A 20,094-nucleotide genomic window follows, 5' to 3' on the forward strand; every position below is an offset into this window, starting at 1 on the left:
AACGGTTTTTGTCTGTGTGCGAAAAAAATAAAGTTTAAGTAACGATAAACACATTGGATTTGTGATATATTAGTCACACTCCTCCATAGAGTTTCGTATAAATGTGTGAAACACTATGCGCTCCTTTGATTAACCCGCAAACTATTCCGCATTGTAAGGCGTCGTTACGTCAGCAAAACTAATGCTATGACACCATACGCGGTTTTTCCACGAGCAGCGCAGGCTTTATTTAAAATGCGGACCGCGTTCATCCAAGATTGGTCCGGAGCCTAGCAGCTAGGCTTTCAGTTGTGCAGCCCTATTCTAACGCACTTGTTGGGTTTCGATTTCAAATCTCCGGACTTGGGGAACAAGGGGCATTTTCTTCGTTAGTCGGGGTGCCCAATGTTATCCGCAGCCCTTTCGCATGACAGCTCCCGCTCCTCCCTCATGGCGTCCTCCTCATCTTCATCCTCTTCCTTTCCCGTGCATCCCAGCCGGCACCTCCTCTTTTATTTTTGTCAGTGGCCGCAGACACCGGCAGATGGCGACTCTGTCGATGCGGCGGGCATCCATTCTTGGCTGGGCTGGCTGCCGCCGTGTGGCGATGCAAAATCGTCTCGGAAATTTTACTTCCCGATGACATGGGACCCCCGCCTATTACTCCGATGATCCAGATCATACGCTGCGGCCACGCCCGTCCTGTGAGTAGCCCACTGTGCGGCCTTCTCGATAGATTACTGAATGCTTTCCCCGTGAGCGTACCCGATGTTCCTTCCCGTGCAATACTACGCGAGAGAGCGGCCGGATCCCAATGTAACTGCTGCCTCCGCCAGTGGCGTATTAATTTGAGGCGCGCTGTCGAGGAGCTTAGGCAAAATACCGCTCGCGTCGATTTTGGGGCGTGTACTGTGCCCTTCGTGCGTGAAATGTAAGGCCCCGTTTGCGATCAACGACCGCATCTGAACGCCTTTGTAAGTGAATGCGAAAAAGGAAAAAGAAAAAAAAAAAAAATGACGGGGGTGCCATTGGAGCTGGGTGTTCCGGTCAGCGCGTCACTCGTCCCTGCTCCGTGCGATACTATTGTAGCGTGTCCGGCTTACAGCCCTGAAGGAATCGTTACTCGTGAAGTGAAAAATGCACGCGGCTGTTTCCTATTTTTGCAAGGCCGGCGCGTGTTCCGGCAACAGCGATAGGTTTCCGTTGCTGATGCTGAGCACTGGTTTCCATATCGTCAGCTGTAGTGGTCGTAGTGCGGCTTGCACGGCAAGTCTGGCTTCTCGCTTAACGTACTGCATGGGTTCGCTTGAAAACAGTAAGAGCGGACGTGTTTTCTGTTTTTGATTTCCCATTTACGCTTTGGTTTAGGGTCTTCCATTCTTGCTTTCGTTGTTAACGGTGCGCTGGTTGCTTACGGACTGCGTGTGTTCGCTGTTTTGCATGCGATGTTTTGCAGAGGCACGGTTAGGTTCAATATTTATTATTCGGAAGGAAAATGGCGCGCCGAAAATCGTCGGAAAAGTGCAACCAGCAACAGAAGCCGAGTACCCTGAAGCAAAAGAACAAGGCCAACAGCGACGATGAGAATTTCACGAGCTTCAAAGATCAGCTCAAAGCTATGGGGCTGACGCTGCGGGAAATACAGGGTGATGGGTAAGAGCCTCTTTCGCTCTTCTCGCGTGGTGCATCTCGATTTGTCTCGGTAATTGGGCTCACGTTTATTTAAATGCTAGATCGGTCGCTGGACTACGTATAGGTTTTTCCACGAAGTCATTTCCTGATTGTTGGTTGTGCCCTTGTTGTGGTAATCATGCCATATTCACAAATAACTACTGCCGAGAAAATTCGGCAACCATTTCTACCCTTGTCATTATATGCGTAAAAGTTGTCAGACTGCGTTTCGTACGGCGTAGGCTCCTATCCTTAGCCATCTGTCTGTCCGGGGGGGGGGGGGGGGGTACGAGCTTGTACTATATATCCAAGATACAACACAAATACTGCCAAGAAATTGTATAATAGCTTTGACTTGCATTGAAATTTCGAACTGACTGCATGCCTACTTTCCCTGCTTCTCGGATGTTGTGATTGCAAAGTGCATTTATATCGGATGTCTAAAGGTACTATGGAATCAATTTTTTTTTTTCGGACGAAAAACTGCACTTTGTGGCTCACTGAATGACATTGCGCTTACAACTCCTTCATTACGCAGGCTTTTGAAAGTGGGTGCATGCATGTATGTTTACCTAAAAACATGCAAAAAACAATTAGATGCATGCCTAACTAAGGTGCTCTTCACAACCATGCAGATTCCTCTGTGGAGGTGCTTGCAACTTGGCTGTATAAATTTTCTGGAGTAGCGGAACCAGGCTAATTTAGCTTTTCCAGGTTTGCCGGCATTCTGTGCCTGCTTTGTAACAAATCTTTCAAAGATCAAGTGCGTTTTGCTTACGGCCGATTTTTCGCTAAGAAATTTTTGCGTACCTCCGAATTGCACTGCTTTAGGTTATGTGTCTGAGGCCAAAAAGAAAACAAGGAGGCTTGTTCTTCTATTGGCAATTATTGCTTAACATTCTGCTCTGTTAATTTTTTGCACCATTCTCAGAACATCTGAATTGTAAAATTATAAGCCAAGCAGCATTCACTTTGAAATATAAACCTTGCTAGGAGAAGGAAACTTGAGAACATCTACATAAACGAGGACATAAGCACAAGGTCTGAACAAATTAATAGGCCTGTAGCTGTAGAGATTAGCAGTGCTAATGTCTAAAATAGTTTTGCAAAAAACGGCCATGATGGAACACTCACAGGCTTTTTCCCTGCACACACTTTGAAAACCATTATGTTTGGAAATTCAGTGGAAATGTCTCTTGCACACAAGAAAATATAGTTGCACTCGATATACACCCACTGTGCGCTATACTGTGTTAAGCATGCTGAAGGTGTTAAGGTACAGTGATACACGTGCCTGTCCTATTTGTGTGTGTGTGTGTGTTGGTGCAATATAATTTTGAGCCGCAGCGGTGTCTTAAACGTGTCTTACATAACTTGAGCTCGAAGGCTTTTAGTTGCTTGCATTTTGTTAATTAGGGCATCTATTTTCAGCAGTAAAGCTAAGAGGCTGCCTTTATGCTCTCTTTCTTCAATGCTAAAAAGGAACTGTCTATTCCGTGCTCTCAATGACCAACTCGAAGGCCATACGAGGAACCACCTCAAGTACAGGTTCGAGACGGTACAATACATGAAGGAGCACAGGAACGACTTTGAGCCCTTCGTCGAGGACGACGTCCCTTTCGACCAGCATTGTGAGTACATGGGGGCTGAGGCGGAAGGTTGGGCTAGTTGATATCATGAATAATATGACATGGTTGTAGCGAAATAAGAGACAAGGACGGGAAGAAGGGCGATAGGACTACGCTAGACTTCAACTAAACAAATGAGACGGGAACGTGAAGGAAGAAACATGGGACTACGCTCGACCTCAGCTAAAGCTTTGGTTTTGTTGAAGTCTAGCGTAGTCCAGTGTTTCTTCTTCTCGTCCCCATCACTTATTTCACTACTACTATGTCTTGTTATAAACATGCAAGCTGCATGCATGCATACTAGGGATATCAGAGTTAGAGGTCCATTGGCATCACCTAAGACATTACGTTTGGCAGAGCAGCAATGTCAGAATCCCAGCCAAAACTTCTGACCTAAAATGAGCTGCAAACGCATGCCTATTTGAGAAAGTGAACTATCCGAAATACTCAAGAAGTGCTTGACATCATGAAAATGTAGAAGCACTATTGCCTGGAGCGTTAGTGCAAATTCTCTGTAGGAAAGACGGCAATCTCTGTGGGCAAAGCTGCAGGTGGTGAGACATGCATACAAGTCTTTCGCCGCATCGACAGTAGTCTTTCAAGAGTTTTTTCCTGTTCTGAACCACCACCATGTTCAACATTACAACATAAGGTTGTTCACTGGCTAACTCGGGAAGTCTAGCTACATTGATTTTGGGAAATTGCTATGATCATATGAGACAAGCTCTGTGTCTAGTTCTCGGCAACGTGCTGCTAATTTAGCAGCTGTTATGTCGCACTGCTTAGTGCAAAAATGCTTATTTGATTCTCGTCTGTGGTTTTCACTTTTTCAACGGTGTTTAAATAAATGAAATGCCCATTTGCTTAGACTTGGGCACATGTTCAAGAAAACCCAGGTGGTCGAGATTGATATTGATTCTCCTGCACCAGTGTGCCTCACAATCGAAGCGTGGTCCGGTATTGTAAAACCCTAGAATTCAGTTTTCTAAAAGTTTTTTGCGCTGTTGCTAGGCTCGATGCAAGTAAAACAACGCTCGCAACACGTTTTGTGTTATGCACCTGTACCTTGGAATGCATTTTGTGCATGTGTATTTTTTGAAAGGTTTGCTTTTGTCTGCCGCTGTGGTGTAGCAGTTACGGCTGCTGACGTGAAGGTCGCTGGTTTGATTCCGGTCACGGCAGTCGCGTTTTGATAGAGGCCCTTTTACATACTGCGGGATGTCGGTGCACATTAACACCAGAAGGTCGGCATTTCCGGAGCCCTCCGCTATGATGTGCCTCACATTCATATCATCGTTATGGCATTTAAAACCCCAGATAATATAATAAGTATTGGCTTTATTTTGAATGGAAGAAAAACATAGTTATAATAGTAACAATGACATGAACTTGGAGGCCAACAGAAATTCAATAATTTAAAAACCACACAGCATGGTATTGAATGAAAAAAACACAAAAACAAGAAGACAGCATATTGGAGCAGGGAACAAAGAGGGGTATTTTATGCCTTAGTATACACTAAAACAGCCCTCTAACACTCTAGAGTGTTAGATCATTGAATGGCTTCATTAAGGATCTTAACCGCCTCATGAGTTGGCTTCAGCAAAAAAGTTTAAGTCCGTCAAATACTAGCAGAGAGAAAGCGATTTGTCACATGGACTTTGTGACTCCTGTTATACCAGTGAGCACGCTGAAATCTAGGCAAGCGGGGCGTGGAATGAAAAAGGGGCAAGTAGCTATGACCATTCATCAGTGCGTGTCATGACCTTGAGCACTTTCTTATTTATATATTTTAGCTTCGAACGCATCGCCCTCTTCTAGTGTGAATGCGAGTGTAGTGGTATTCCATGGCATCCGCAGTAACTATGCAGCTCACGATGCTGAAATGTAGACATTAGGTTTGGGGTGAGATCATTCAGGCTTATGGCATCAGTTCTAGAGAGATGAACGAGCGATTTAAAGTTGACATTAAAATAAAATTGTAAGTTACAGGCTACTTTCACGCTATAATGTCTAGCTCACATGTTCTGAGAAGTGTGAAGAAGAAGCCTCCTTTTCAGGATGTTCAACAATTGATCGCACTGTTTCCTGACCATGCTCAAAAAAGTGTTGCAGGGCCCCTTTGAGCAAAACAAATGGACCTGGGCAGACCATGTCATGAGAAGGACAGATAACCAATGGGAACAACTTGAACAGATGCCAAGAAATCAGGAGTGCGGATGCAGATTGCATAAAAAAAGTTTGGTGTAGCCTAAACAGAAAACCTGCAGGCATAAACGAAATTGGCACATGGATGACAGTCTGGTTTGGACATTATTTGGGAAGGCCTTTTTCTTGCAGTGGCGCTTTAGGTAGGCAGACAGTGATTATGACAGAAGAGCAACACCAAAAGTGGTGGCAACAACTGTATTGAGACAATATACTGAGCCGTGCATTTGCGTTCTCACATCCTGTGGCTGGTGATAATGCATTCACTTATGAATGTGTTATACAAAGCAAAGCTATTAAAGCAGAAACGTGGCTTTAGGAGTGCTTAGCTGGTAAACACACAGTTTGTACGTAAACATTGTCAACTGGAGCTGTTCTAAAGCAAATGCTACAAGCAGGTGGCATTGACACATCCGTGTAAGGTGTGCGCTCATTTGTAGTTTGTCTTTGACAGTCCTGATCGTATTGGCGAAGAAAGGTAACAGGAATTGAGCTTTGCGTAAATTTTGGTAATTGAGTATATAGTGGGCCAATTAAATGCAGTTTACCTTTTTTAAAATTATTTTGCATTGCTGGAAAGGTTGAACAGTGCATTGCGTCTTTCTTTAAACATGACACATACTTGACTGAGAGTTACAGATCAGAAGACACGAAATCTTGCATGATACTTGCATGCACGAGTTTGCTTGGGTATCAGCAAGTGCAAAGTGCATAATTGGCTCCTGGGTATGCGAGGCCTGTGTATGTGTTTTTTTTTAAATGTAAAGCTTTCTTTTTTCTGGTGGCACGAAAGATTTGAGTTTCCAACATATTTCCCTGTCTTAATAAATGAAAAAGAAAAGGCAGAGGATATACAGTAGTGGGATTTCCTCCGCTAATGTAATTTACAGTTGTCACATTTCTTGTATTGCAGTACATAACCTGGGTCAGCCTGGCACCTATGCGGGCAACGATGCCATAGTTGCCTTTGCCAAGCTTCGTGAGCTTGTAATTGTTATACACCAGCTAAATACTCCCCTGTGGCAGGTGAGTTTGACTGGCATTGTACCACGTATACTCTTTGTCACTTAAGTTTGGTGGAAACCTAAAATATGTTTTTCACTGGACCATCATAAACTAATTTGCGGCAGCTTGGAAACATGTAGCGCAAAAATGCCATTAAAAATGAGAATAAGGGCTGCTATAAAATATAACACTTTATTCATCTATTTGAGGCTTAATTAAGAAAATTACATGTTGTAATCTTAATCATTTTTTTGCTAGATGTTGCACTGCTAGGGAAGTTTTTAGTGACTTAGCCATTGGAACATTAGAGTACGAAGAGCTAACACGTGGCAGCATGTTTTTTTGAATACTGCAGTAGAGTTCACTATATCAGAAGCTTATGTTGCCTACAGACATTGTTTCCCGTGAAAAGAGTATTATCATGAAATAATAAGAATAAGAACTGCTATTTGTCATTTCTGTAGTAAATGTGTTTGCTGTAAGTTGTGCTGAAAGGTGCACTTGGTTGCTAGAAATGCATCTTAACACGACAAGTATGTACGCTGGTGGACACCTTATTTGGTGTACAGTGATATTTTTGAGTATTTTCATTCAGTACTGTGTTAAAAGGTCATTAAGCAACAAAGGAAACCTTTGATGTACTAGATAGTATTGACGGGAGCATTGCATTGCCGCACTAGTGGTACATTAGATGTGTTAATTTGAAGGCAGCATCTGTGTATTTTGAAGGTAGCAGGAAGTAAATTAAATTGTGCACCAAAGGACTGTGGTAACATTACTGCAGCTTCGTTATAGGATCATGCTTATTGTCACCGTAGAGGTTGGCAAGAGCAGTGGATTGAGGCTGCAGTTTGATTCAGATTCACAATGAGGGCAGCCCAAGGAAGAATAATGAAACTACGTAACACGGTCCTGAAATAGGAAGTGGAAGCCTATTCATTGCAAAAAAGGAAAAAAAGTGAACTCTGTGCATGTCCTGTGATTTGCAATCAAAATGTCACGGTCCAGGAGCAGCATAATGGGATCCCTTCTCAGCCATGATCTTGAAATAACTTGCACAAATATCATAATGTTTTGATCAGAAATTAGCATAGAGGCATGCGCCCTCTGGCAGAATCCTACAATGACTTGCGCAGATCGTTCAGGCATCAAAGATGGTGACATGTGGAGAGGGCACGACTGCAGTTATGACAAAACGTGCGAGCTCAACCCGGATCTAGCAAAAATATCTCGCGTTCAAGCAATTTTAAAAACTGCTACCTGGTATTTGTGGAAACCTCTTTGATATGCAAGGCATCCATGACTTCCCTTCTCACTTCTTTAGTTACCTCACTGCTCCTTGTGCTGCTGCCATCACGAACGTTCCCAAGAGTGCTAAAAAATTGTCAGTAATATATGTCATGAGACTATGTATTTATATGTAAGTATGTTGCATAGCTACATAGGCATTGAGTGGGTGTGGCAGAAATTATAACCAATCTACATCAAGTAAGCAAAAATATATATAAGAACGCATCGTGGGAAACAAAGAAGTAGTACTATAGAAATGCTATAAAAGGCGAATAAAAAAAAAGGGGTAGAGGAGATAAAGACTACAACATGAAAGCCGTCGTACATGTAACTGCGCAAGCAACAGAATGAACACTGAAAACACTAATTATTACATTTGATACGTTAAGTAGAAGGTGTACATCATGTCATGTCGACTGATGTGTTACCTGGAAATCATTTTAAAACAGAAACGCCTCTTTGCAGGTGAAGGGAACTGACAAGCCCAACGCCACGGAGCTCCACCTGTCCTACCACAATGGCGACCACTACAACAGTGTCCGCAAAATTGGCGACAATACTCAGGGTCCCGCATCAATCCGATTAGCTGTAAGCCAACACGAAGTTTGAGTGCCCGCCACTGTGGCCCCTCCCGTGTGCTGTGTGTCATTTTCCGCCCTTGGCCCTATGTGATCATGCTTGCATTGTGGTAACACTGCCACTGGCAAAATTGGCTGCCATCAGAGTGTGCTTCTCACATTCCTGTTTTACAAAAACCCCATTGTGCAACTGCGAAATTCATCTCTTCCCGTCATTCTTTGTGATTATTTCACCATCCCCTCGTGGCCTTTTCGATGTGCCAAATTGCATGCCAGAAGTGGAGGCGCAAATGTGTGATTAGGTACACGACTTGTTCAGCGTAGTGTGATAATAGATATTTATATGGTACGTTTGTATGAAGGGATTGTAAATCTTTGTACATATATAAAGCATATATATGAATAATCTCTACAGAGCGAAGAGCGCTAAATTATTACTATCGGCCATTTTTATGGCCTGTACTGCCAATGTGCTTTCAATAAAGGTGATGCGGGAGCCTGGTCTGTGGAGAGGAGAACCTTAACATCCCCTTATGAAAAAAGAATACCTGTGTACTGTGTGCGTTTCTTGCTTGGTTGTCGCTTTTTAGATTGAACTGCCCTGCCGAACTACGCAGCAGTCCACTCATGCATTAGGTCACTAGGTTACCTATGTTAAGATTCAGTTCCAGTGAACTTTCATTTCAGCAATATTCATTTAAAAATTGATAGAGACATCACCAAAGTAAGTAATGGCAAGTTTATCAAGCTGGCAACTTGATGTAGCAACTTTTCAACTTTCTGTGCGGGATTGCGGGCACCTACTGGAGGTGTCCACACTATAACTCTAGCATGTAAATAAGCCATACCTTGTTGTCAATGCCAAAACCGCACATGGAGCGGTAGAAGCTGTCCTGATGGGAAATTCTGTCCTTAGCTTATGCAAAAATATGAAGCGCAGGTTACACTAGTTAAGTGATACTCTGAGCAGGCACAAAGAGCCTAGTCAAGCCTAGTGTAAGTATACACCAAGCATGATGCCTTAAAGAGGCCTTGCAACACTTTTCCGAGTAACGATTGAGTGGGTTCACTAAAGGAGTTCATTGCCCCATGAATCGACCGCCAAAATAATGATTAGAATCCGCCAAACACAAGCCGAGTTGGAGGTTTGTCGCTCGCTGTAATTAGTTTCTCTCCTCTCGTCCTGACGAGCGGCTGGAAGATAAGCAGAGGGGGATGGCAAGGGGGGGGGGGAGTTGTGTCATGAGCATTATGACCTTCAGCTTTCTAGTTTTTTTTCTTTGACTGAATGGCTTACTTTCAGTGTGATTGCAGTCATGGGTACCACTTCTCAATGGCCACAATAACTATGCAGTTCACAATGTTCAAATCACCTAATGGCTTGAAATTTACGTATACGGTGCGGTCATTTAGGTATATGTAGAAAGAAGAGAACGACTTCTCTCTGTCCAAGAATCAACTGCAAATTCCAGGCCGTATACTGCGCTATAATGTTTGGGTTTGTGTTCTAAAGAGCACCGACTATTGATTGGCAGCGTTTCCTGATCATGCTGAAAAAATATTGCAGGGCCCCTGTTAGGGCAAGTGGTCATTGCAATAAGAAAAAAAAAATGTTTCTTTCATAACTTTCATGCAAAAAAGTCAATTAAAAAAAAAATTGTTTTTCGATGAGAATAGTTCCATTTTCGACTTGCTCTTGTCTTTAGCTACACCACGAACTTAGGCAATTTGAAATTTCAGAGTAGTTTGCCTTCAGCAGAAGAGGTTGACACTCTGTGCACGTTGTAATGGGTAACCGTGGATTATGCAGATCATTGTACGAGTCCATTCCAAATCAAGCGATCAATTAGAAAGACGTAAATGACAGAGGTTTAAGAGCCTACGATAAGTAACCCACAGTATGTTCCAGCTCGCAACTGCGAGGAGAAAAATTGCATACATTTTTGGAAATTCGGAGACTATTTTCAGCATGCAAACAAGACCACCTTCTGTTTCGATTGTGAATTAAGCGGTTGTGGGTGCGAGAGACACATCCTTAAATAAAGGAGGGAGGGGTAATGTTGGTGGGCATAATGTGGGGACTAACGGTGCGAATCGAGGTGTACTGTGTACTGTTATTGTAGGACTGCTAACCATCAGATCAAGCCATTTTGGGGAAAGCACAGGCTAAGCTATCTCCTCCCCATCCTGCTGTGCGCAAGGTGAAAGTTTTGCTCTATTCCTGCTTGCGGCCTGCTTGCTGATCCTGCCTGCCTTGTGTGTAAATCCTCTGCACTTTCGTCTTGGTGATTCTTGCTTAACTATGTCTCCTGGGATTTTATTCTCTGTGTTGTACTGTTGCAGTAGAAGTTTGGCGACCAGAAATTGCTTAACTGGAACAACTGCCTCTAACTAGGCTGGTTTCGTGTTTGCTCTGCAATGATCTCGATAAATGAAAATGCCTTTGAAAGAAACGCTTTCCTGCTCCTTTCAGGGTCTATGAACAAGAACTGCACTCAAGCCTTGATACAATAAACACGTGTGCAATGATTTGTTGGCTGTAACAAATTACAGTCACCAGTGTTTTTTGCCAGTATCTGTGCTTAATGAATATCAGTGACAATGACGGTATGACATCTCAGGTGCAGTTTTGCTTCCACAAAGTTAAACTGTCTTGGTAAAATCTTATGTCAATATGGTTTTTACGTGACATTCTTACTCAGGCACATTAGCAAACACTCCCACGTGGCATGAGCCATTTGAAAACTCGTGGGCAGGAACTAAAGTATTAATCTGAGTCGATCAGCTTGTACAGCCTATAGCATGCTAAATGAAGTTTTGCGGCTTGCAGAGGAATAACAGAGTTGTAGGACAGTAGTACGCTTTGGCATGCTTGGAAGAACATTACATCAGCCGTTTTAGTGCACCCTACAAATTCCTTATTCACGTATGCAATGATGCATAAAACCTGCATTTGAATTGTACCTTAAGGACTTGTATGTAGATATATGGATGACACAACCAGTATGTGGAACCAGTGCTGGAGTTTTTCACAATGCGTGCAATGCCGCCCTTGTGGTCACAATGCGCACATTCCAGCTAATTGAGCAGATGAAAGTGGCTACTAAATGAGGAGGTGGTTTCACTGAGAGCCAAAAGTGCCACAGTTATGCAGAAGTGAGTGAGAACGTTTTATGCCACATGTTACTTTTCTTCTAAGTCCCAAGAACGTGTTGATGGATTGAAGAAGTCATGCGAGCGATATGTTCCAATTGAAAAGTTTCTCTAGAGGCTATTTTCTTTAAACTTTTTGGCCTAAACGCCAGCCTGAGGCATGTGACCTGACTAGTTTACATTAACTGCATATCTAAGCTTGAATGAGATGTTTTTGACGTGCTAGCAAGCGTCGTCACTACTGTCCTGGGAACGAGCAGACGGTTCCGTGATAGCTGCAGGGTAGCACACTGAAATACCGTCATATGAATGTGAATAACATGTTGTTGCAATAAAGTTCTGTGCTTTTCACACATCATTGTTGACTTTGCATTTGCACCATAATTTAAGCACCTCAGCAGTGCAATGTAACCAACACCATGATTTATTATGTGCAATCGTGCATTTCCTTTCCATCGCAATCAAACAAGTTCACCATAAAAAATGTGAAACAAGTGCTCAACAGTGAACGAGTGAAAAGCCACACATGTTTGCTTTCCTAGGACTAATTGTTGGGCTAGTGCCTTGCATTTGGGTAGAGATAAATTAGCGAGAGAATTGAGGACAACACAAGAAAGCAGGCAGACAACTTCACTAGGTTGCGCTGGCTGAATGCTTCTTTATGCGAGCTAAGAAATGCCCGGTTATCTGGTCAGGTGGCTAAGATGTGCAGTGTTTTCTCCCTAGGCATCATGTGACACGGCAGATTTAGGCAGTATACTTGCTCTATGCAGGTTCCTCATATTGATGTTTCAAGTATGAGAATTCTTTGAGCAGCTGCAAAATAGCGCCAAAATTTACAAGAGTGTGGGTGTAGGCCAGTTGGTAATTCGTAATTGGCAAAGGCGGCCGTAAAAGGTACCCAAACAAACAGAGAGCAGGGATGTGAGATTGTACAGAGTATGACCCTCTACTTAGGCACATCCATGGTTGTGCAAAAATACCCAGACAAACGTAATTAATGCAGCACTCATTAAACAAGAGTTCCCTAAGAACAAAATCCAAGGACAGACACATGGGACAGGCATATCTGTCCCATATCCTTCACTTTATTCACTGTGCACACCTAAAGTCTCTAGATTTTCTTTTCACTTTGTTGTTAAGTAGCGACAAGCACTGAAGTGCAGCCGTCGAATCTCGTTGGGTGATGCTCATTTGCAGCAGCCATGTCGTTAACTCTTTTGCAGCGCCTGGTAAAGCTACGACGGTGGATTGGCGGGTGGAAATATATTCATTACGTTAGTTTATTGTCTGGTGAAAGGTGCATAGCTCATGTGCCAAATGCATGTGGCTTTGTACATATTCTAGGTTAGGAGAACATGGTGCCAGATGCTGGCTACATGCAAGAAATGGTTGCGAGAAGAGGCAGTTGTCGCTACTTAGGTATGAATGAAAAACCTAGGGACTTTGCATACACCTATAACCAGAAGAATTCATGTACTTGACCGTGAAGTTATGGCTCGAGAATAGGCTCGAGTCTTTCTTGAAAAAGCTATTGAAGTGTACTGCACTTGTGAAAAGCATGGAAAAGTGTTGAGCAAAGATGAATTTGAAACTTTCCAGTTGATGATGATGATAGCCTCTATGTATGGCTCACACCCACTTTAGGGCTTTGGCCATGAAACGAATAATTTATAAAAAGTGGTGACATGAGAATTCTATGACTAATGAATTATAGAATAGTTATACAATAAATTAATGATGCTGATTTATGTACTTAAAATCAAAACTGCACCGATTCATTTAGGTAAAGTTTTCCTACTGCAGAACAGAGATCCCGGTGGCAATGAGGTAATGAGTTCCAGCTGTCTTGCTTTTCTTCCTCTGTGTCCACTTCATTCTCTTCTCATTATTAGTGCCATGCAAAGCATCCTCCCTTCTTCCACTCGTGTTTCAGTGCATGCAATAGCCACTTCCTGTCCTCAGTGTCAACCAATTAATTGTTCAATACCTCTCTCAACAAAGGCAGCAAGGGCCGACAAACAGCAGAATTCAAGTAAGGAAGGGGCGGCGTCTGGTGATGCGGCGGCACCGTTGGAAGAGCAGATAATGCGAGAGACCGGCATCCAAGTAAGCAACCCGCATGCGTGTTTCACTTGTGCTCACAATTGTTGTTGGGCAAACGAAAAGCAAGCCTGTCGGGAACCATCATTTTTACAAAAGGAAGCCATTTTCACCAGGCCAATGACTACATTTCCATGACAATGTTCATTGGGCGAGTTGGTACAGATGGATTATAGATGGATTAAAAGATGATTAAAATACTTTAACCATACAAACGTGGCACTTTTGTTCATATAGTTAGTCTTTTCCTCTTAGTCTGTCATGCCCTTTTCTTAACATTGCAAACGTTTCTGTATCCACAGTGCTCACATACCAGAATGTTGGCTTTTGGCTTTCCCCATTTAGCGATTGTTGGTCACTTGAAAGATTTTGATATCTCGTGAACATTCATTTTTGTCTTCAAGATGGTGATAACGAAATGTTCTATTATGCGAGGGACCAACATGAGGCGTTGCGTTTGTTTGGGGTGACAAGTGACTTCTAAAGCAGCATCGTGAATGTATAAGAGTTGCCATTTCCCCTTACCAGGGCACTGGCTCCTACCCGAGCATGGAGGATAAAAAAAATGTCTAAAATGGAGCACCACATCACGCAGCCAGCCTTGGCAAGCATTTTCATGAAGCCATTATCATCACCTTTCGTTACCCTCGAATTGTCGGCCCAACACTGCGGGACTATGATACTCTGCATACTGGCTGTTGGTGTTGGGTTCCTGGTGGCTTTTAGTCATTGCAAACGTGCTCGGTCATGGCTTTGCATGCAAAATAAAAGCACTAAAACATGCCCTGTGCTCCAACGTAACAATTCTATGTTGGGCTGACTCGTTCGGATTCAATAGTGTGATGTGGCAATCACACTCCTGGTTTTATTCCCTCTCGGTGTAGCTGACTGAAGCTTCCCTTGCCTGCCCACTATTGTTCACTTCATCTTCATTTTTTTTAGTGTTTGGTTCTGGCTTACTCCATTTGTCAATTACTTTTCTAATTGGTGTCCTATTGAATAAGAATTAGATACGGCCATAGAGTACAAGCAACATTGTAACAATTTGTTCTTGTGCGAATGAGTAATTGCAGGGCTTTGAAAATGCAATGTGCCTGCAAAGAGGCATAAAAATATGGCTGTCTTGTGCCATAGTTTGGTGAAAAGTCCTGGCTGCGCTAATTAAATGCCGCTACCAAGAGCAGGCTCTAATATTTAGAGAGCCGTGTGACAGTGGAGCGAGAAAGGATCTCGTAAATGCACTGTCTCGTTGAGCTACCCCACAAAGATGCCCATATGTGACGTCGAAAACACTCTTGGGAGAGGCACACTGTCATAAGGACCCCAGGTGTCACTAGGTACGTCTTACTGGTGATGATGATGCCTTAAGGTGCTGCCAACTCGGATGAAGAACTTAAGTATTTGTTGTCTGAGTTGGCAGCACCTCATCACATCAGCTTACTTTTAAAACTGTATTGTTATACATTCAAGGCGATGTTTGCCATTAGCACCTGGTCATGTGTACCTACGCAAACAAGAGAATCGAACACAAACATTTGAAGTTTCATGCTTTGGAGACTTTTTTATTTTTTTTTTACTTATTCAATACTGCCAGCCACCCTCTGGCAGCCAAGGCAGGAGTGGTACAGTGCAGAGTTTGAACACAAAGTTTACACGCGACCAGTAACACGGTCCGCGGTACACAGGGAAGCAATAATGCAGTAAGCTTACAGATTGTCACTACACTCAAGCACGCACAATCAGTAACACGGCCCACGATTCGCAAAGCAGCAGTAATTCTCGTTACAAATAGCTACGTGAAAATTCAATAATACCGGCAATGCTAGTCTAATGCAAAACAAACAAAGTGCACTGCGCGCATTGACCAGGAAGCGCGAGTGTGCGATAGTGGCATGGAAGCAAAAGAACGCGTGAAATACGTTAGCTAAATAGAACAGGGGAACAAGACCAGCACTGACAATCATACACATTTTTGAATAGCTGTTGAAAAAGCATATTGATTAGTTAAGTTAGTAACGTCGCATGGCAAAGTGTTTTATTCTGCTATCGTTCTCGGGAAAAAGGATAGACGGTGAGCGTTTGTTCTCGTGAAAGGCATTAGGATTGTTTTGTTGTGCTTGTTTCGGGTGGGGCGTGACATGTTGAATTTGAGAAAAGTATAGAAGTCAGGCTTTGAATAACCATTGATTATGCTGTGTAATATTTTAAGACGATTTAATTTACGGCGGGACTCTAGTGTTCTTAGGTCAGAACGCCTGCGCAGCTCTGTCACGGATACTTGCCTGCTGTATGCGTTGTGAATAAATCGCAGCGCTTTCTTTTGTACCCGCTCGAGCATTGCTAAATCCGTCTTTGTGTGTGGGTCCCAAATAACGTCTGCATATTCGAGCAAGGGGCGGACCAGCGTAGTGTATGCAACGGTCTTTGTTTTGCTTCTTTTGTTCTCTTGATTTCGTTGTCTTGTCATTATAGCCACAACCCCCTTGTCTGGCCATGGCTAGACAAGCTGATGCTTACTGTTTGCAATGCATCCTCAGGACCTGCAGTTGATCAAGGAGGCCCTGCAAGAGAACGCCTTCAACAAAGTAGGAGCCATCAGTCAACTCATGACGCGTCGAGCCTCCCTTCCCAACAGGGACACAGGTGAGCACCAATGACACGATGCAGGATCACGCGCATAAACAAATCAAGGAGCAACGTTCACTATAAACAGCACTGATAATCACTAGATGGTGAAAATTTCTGAGAGATTTAACAAAAATGTTGCAGGAGTCATGGTTTTGGCTATCAGAACTTGTCTCCATCGTCGCAGCAGTCACCTTGGCAACTACAAGTCCCTGGCTCCTCTGCTCCGATGAAGACGAGTGTTGTCGAAATGTTGGCCCCAGCATGCATTCCTTGTTCAACTTTATAACAGTCTCTCTAGTCACATGAGTGTACATTGTAGTCATTTATGAACAGGTGAGTGCACGGCCTGCACTCTGCAGCGGCTGCCTGCAGCACCGTCAACTGACGGCTAAAAAAATCACATTCGCTTTTGCTGGCATCGCCCATTGCATGACTGAAGCAGGAGGATAATCTAGCAGCGCTTGTCCAATGACCACGATTCATGATATTGTTAGCCAATAGATGACGCCTAAAGCAGATGTACTTTCTTCAGATGGCATTGTGGGTAGCTCCCCCAGAGTGCAGGTCAGGTGCTCATGTTTTCCCTTTTATAAACGATAGCGGTGTACATACAGTATAAAATAAATTGTTCTTGAATATGCTGGTTGACACTTGAAGATGCCACTGTAGCTCAAGTAACTTCTTGGAGCAACAGTTGAAGCTGTCACGTTGACGATTTTGTGTTATCTCATCACTTGAGCTGCATGGATGCCTAATGAAAAGTGTCATGCTCATTGATATTGTACTCCCGAGTTTACACTTCTTTTCTTGATGCAAAGTGTACAGTTTTAAAATTTCTTTTGTGCTTGCGAATAATGGCAAAGGACTGCATTTACTGAATCTTCAACCACATGCCATGATTTGATTTCTTACTCTGCATGGTGGCTTTGCATAGCTAACATGTTGTGCTCATGAATGACTGGTCGTGGGTTCGGTTTTCGGTTGCGGCAGGCACATCTTGGCAGTGGCCAAACGCAAATACACTTATGTGCTTAGTCTTATTACCCTTTTAAGGAACCCCAGGGGGTCATAATGAATCCCGAGCGCCTCCTTCCCCCCCCCACACAATTGTATGCCTTATAGTCAAGTACTTGGCATGTAAAATGCAGGTATTCAATTTCAATTTTTAATATTCCTTTTGTTTTATTTCTCTCTTTATTCTTCCTCTAGATGACTGTGAGGACGTTGAGTCAGCTTGGAATGCTGACGGGCTGGAGCCTCTGATAGTCAATGAGGGTGCAGCAGCAGGAGCATCGCCGAAGAACGGGGTTACGGAACCAGAAGAGGCCAAAACGAAAGCAGAATCCACGCCTGGTCAAAAGGTAAAATGTCTTGTGTAATGCCACTACTGCTGCTTTTAAAGTGTAGCTGTTGTGGTGGGGTACTAACACCCCCTGTAAAGTTATTTGTACTTCTTGGCGCACCTATAGGGTTCACAACTGTTGAGCTGTAGGTGGCGTTGTGCTCGCGAGCGTTTATTACCACCACCATCATAGTTAGCGTGGTAGCGCTGGCACAGATGCCTGGCTGCCAGCCTGGGTGGTGGCACACGAGAGATGAGCAGGTCTCTTTGGCGCGTGGTGGCTGCCGCGAACGGTCGCCGCCTTCTCGCGGCGTGTGCGTGGGGATGGATGGCACTGTTGGCCGTTTCCCGTGAGCTTGTCGTGGTGAGTCAAGCGTTGGCGATGGTGCCTTCGCATCGCCTTGTGTTTGTTCTTATGTTACGTTGTAGAGTGTATTGTGATATTGGTTGTAAGGTTGTTTTAGCATGTTGATCACTTGTGATGTATTAATTCGGCTTGTAATATCGTGGATCTAAAAGTAGTTAAATAAATGTGTGTTGTTAGTTCGTTTCGACAGCATCTGTTGTGTCCTTGCGTGAGAGCGGCGCTCTCCATGGCAGGACCCCACACTGTTAGTCGGAGTTTCACAGGCATTTCCATGTAGTGAACTCTTCAAGACAAAAAATATGTGTACGCAACAATTGTAATCTATATTTTGGGCTTTCTTCGCGTGATCACCGTGCATTCAGTGGTCACGAATTAAGTGCAACAGTCGGCTTCATATAGCATTCATGATAAAAAACCACTGGGCGCATAGTATTCAAGAAATTAAATTTGAGCAGGCCTCATGAATATTATTTTTGTGTGGCAGAAAGACATGCCAAATGCTAGAGTTTGCCCTAAATGCTGGCGTGCTAGGACATTACTCTATACGAGACAATGATGAATCTGTTTCAGCCGGGTTCCCAAATTGTTGCTGTGAAATGCAGTGATTAATAGTAATAAAATAAAGCATGCCTTTGCTGCTTTACACAGACATACTATATGTTTGTTTGTTTTTTTGGCTAATAATTCGTAATTATGAATACTGCATACTCTTTTGAAGTCTATGCGTCTCTCAAACCACCGGCTTGAAGTTGTAAATTGTATGTGCCATAATGTAAACGGCTGAAAACTTTGCTGGTGTAACATTTTTAAGAGGTTGATTATTCATTTTGTTTTGTCAAGCAAATCATGTCCATCTCTTCAAGAAATCCAGCTCAAGAAATAGAACCGGGATGCGTGCCAAAAGCAAGATAGAAAGAAGTTCTGTGTGGTCTAAAAGTGCACCTGATAGATATCAGAGCTGATAAAGCCATATTCACATTACAGACATGGTTGTGGCTGAATAATTCATGCGACATGACGCGATTCGGATGGCTGTGCAGTCGGCATTCAGATGACGGGGAACGATTTCGGTATTTTTCACTAAAGGTCTCAGCATTAATGTGGGTTTTCGTCGTCTCGCAAATCGCTTTGCGCAGACTGAAGCTGTGCCACAAGAACAGGTGACATATGGTCACATGATATGCAGTCCCTGGGCTGGATTTTGATTTGGTTCATTGTGTGAATACAGGTTAGCAAAGATGGCATTCCTCTGGTCTGACTTTGACATTGACTCTTTTCAGAAACGGCTGTCATCCAAGGCGAAAAAAGAGATCAAAAAGCAAGAGCGCAAGCAGCGGAACATCCAGCGCAAGAAAGGGGACAGCAACACCCTGAAGCTTCACAACGAACAGGAGGCCAAGGCGACTGACGTCATTGTGGCGGACTTCAAGTACCTCACCATCTGAACGCCGCGAAGCAAAAGAGGCAGCTGCGACCACCTTGCGCTGATGATATGAAGAAAAAAAAAAGCAAACAAAACCTAACACCAAAAGTGAACTGTACAGACATTCCATGTTGCGTGCCTTAACGACCGTTGATTGGTTTCCGAGGCGATGGCGTAGTTCCTGTTCCGATTTCGATGCCGAGACGAAGAGGTCTTCGGCTTCATTAACTTATTTAGAATGAAAGTGGGTTGTGAGTGTCCTCCGCCTTGCAGGACAAGTGTGTAGGCACGTGTGAGCGTCTCGTGGACGCTTCGCCTTTTTGACGGACTCTGGGGGCTGCGACAACGCTTTCTGTTGTTGTTTGGAAAGAGAGAGAGACTTTGCATTTCGACTTTAGCGCCAATCGACCCCTTCTCGTGGGCTCCCATTTCCTATCGTCGTCGTACAACGGAGCGCTCTAGTGTGTTCCAAAACTCTCTATGTATAATTTATTTAGATGACCAATGAAGCGCTGCTCCTGTGGAGAGCGCACATAGATGATGTAAAGATATGATGTTGGCTATAAAGGAGATGACCGTATGTACATGATTGCTTGATTTTTCTTCCCATCAATGGAGTTAATGGATCTTGTCTGGGAGCAGATTACAGTGCCAAAACGGAACATGACAGACGAGTGTGTGTGGAGCATTGCTGGCTGTCCCATCTTGCAACACGGACA

General features: G+C 43.6%; 1 protein-coding gene across 4 annotated transcripts; it reads left to right on the plus strand.

Moving 5' to 3' along the window:
• The first annotated feature begins 519 nt into the window (after positions 1–519).
• LOC119175560 (OTU domain-containing protein 3) lies at positions 520–19,959 on the plus strand. 4 transcript variants are annotated; one of them, XM_075889406.1, is made up of 9 exons: positions 521–683; positions 1,436–1,632; positions 3,082–3,281; positions 6,400–6,512; positions 8,247–8,369; positions 13,517–13,621; positions 16,153–16,258; positions 17,453–17,604; positions 19,233–19,959. In XM_075889406.1, exons 2-9 carry the CDS (start codon positions 1,475–1,477, stop codon positions 19,395–19,397), a joined length of 1,122 nt encoding a protein of 373 aa, XP_075745521.1. In that variant the 5' UTR covers positions 521–683; positions 1,436–1,474; the 3' UTR covers positions 19,398–19,959. The 4 variants fall into 4 exon arrangements, with proteins under 4 accessions (XP_075745522.1, XP_075745521.1, XP_037282368.1 ...); XM_037426471.2 differs by having other exon boundaries at positions 523–683; positions 3,133–3,281; XM_075889407.1 differs by lacking the exon at positions 13,517–13,621 and having other exon boundaries at positions 520–683.
• Positions 19,960–20,094: the final 135 nt, after the last annotated feature.

The sequence above is a fragment of the Rhipicephalus microplus genome, chromosome 3, assembly GCF_043290135.1.
Source record: "Rhipicephalus microplus isolate Deutch F79 chromosome 3, USDA_Rmic, whole genome shotgun sequence".
Lineage (NCBI taxonomy): Eukaryota > Metazoa > Arthropoda > Arachnida > Ixodida > Ixodidae > Rhipicephalus > Rhipicephalus microplus.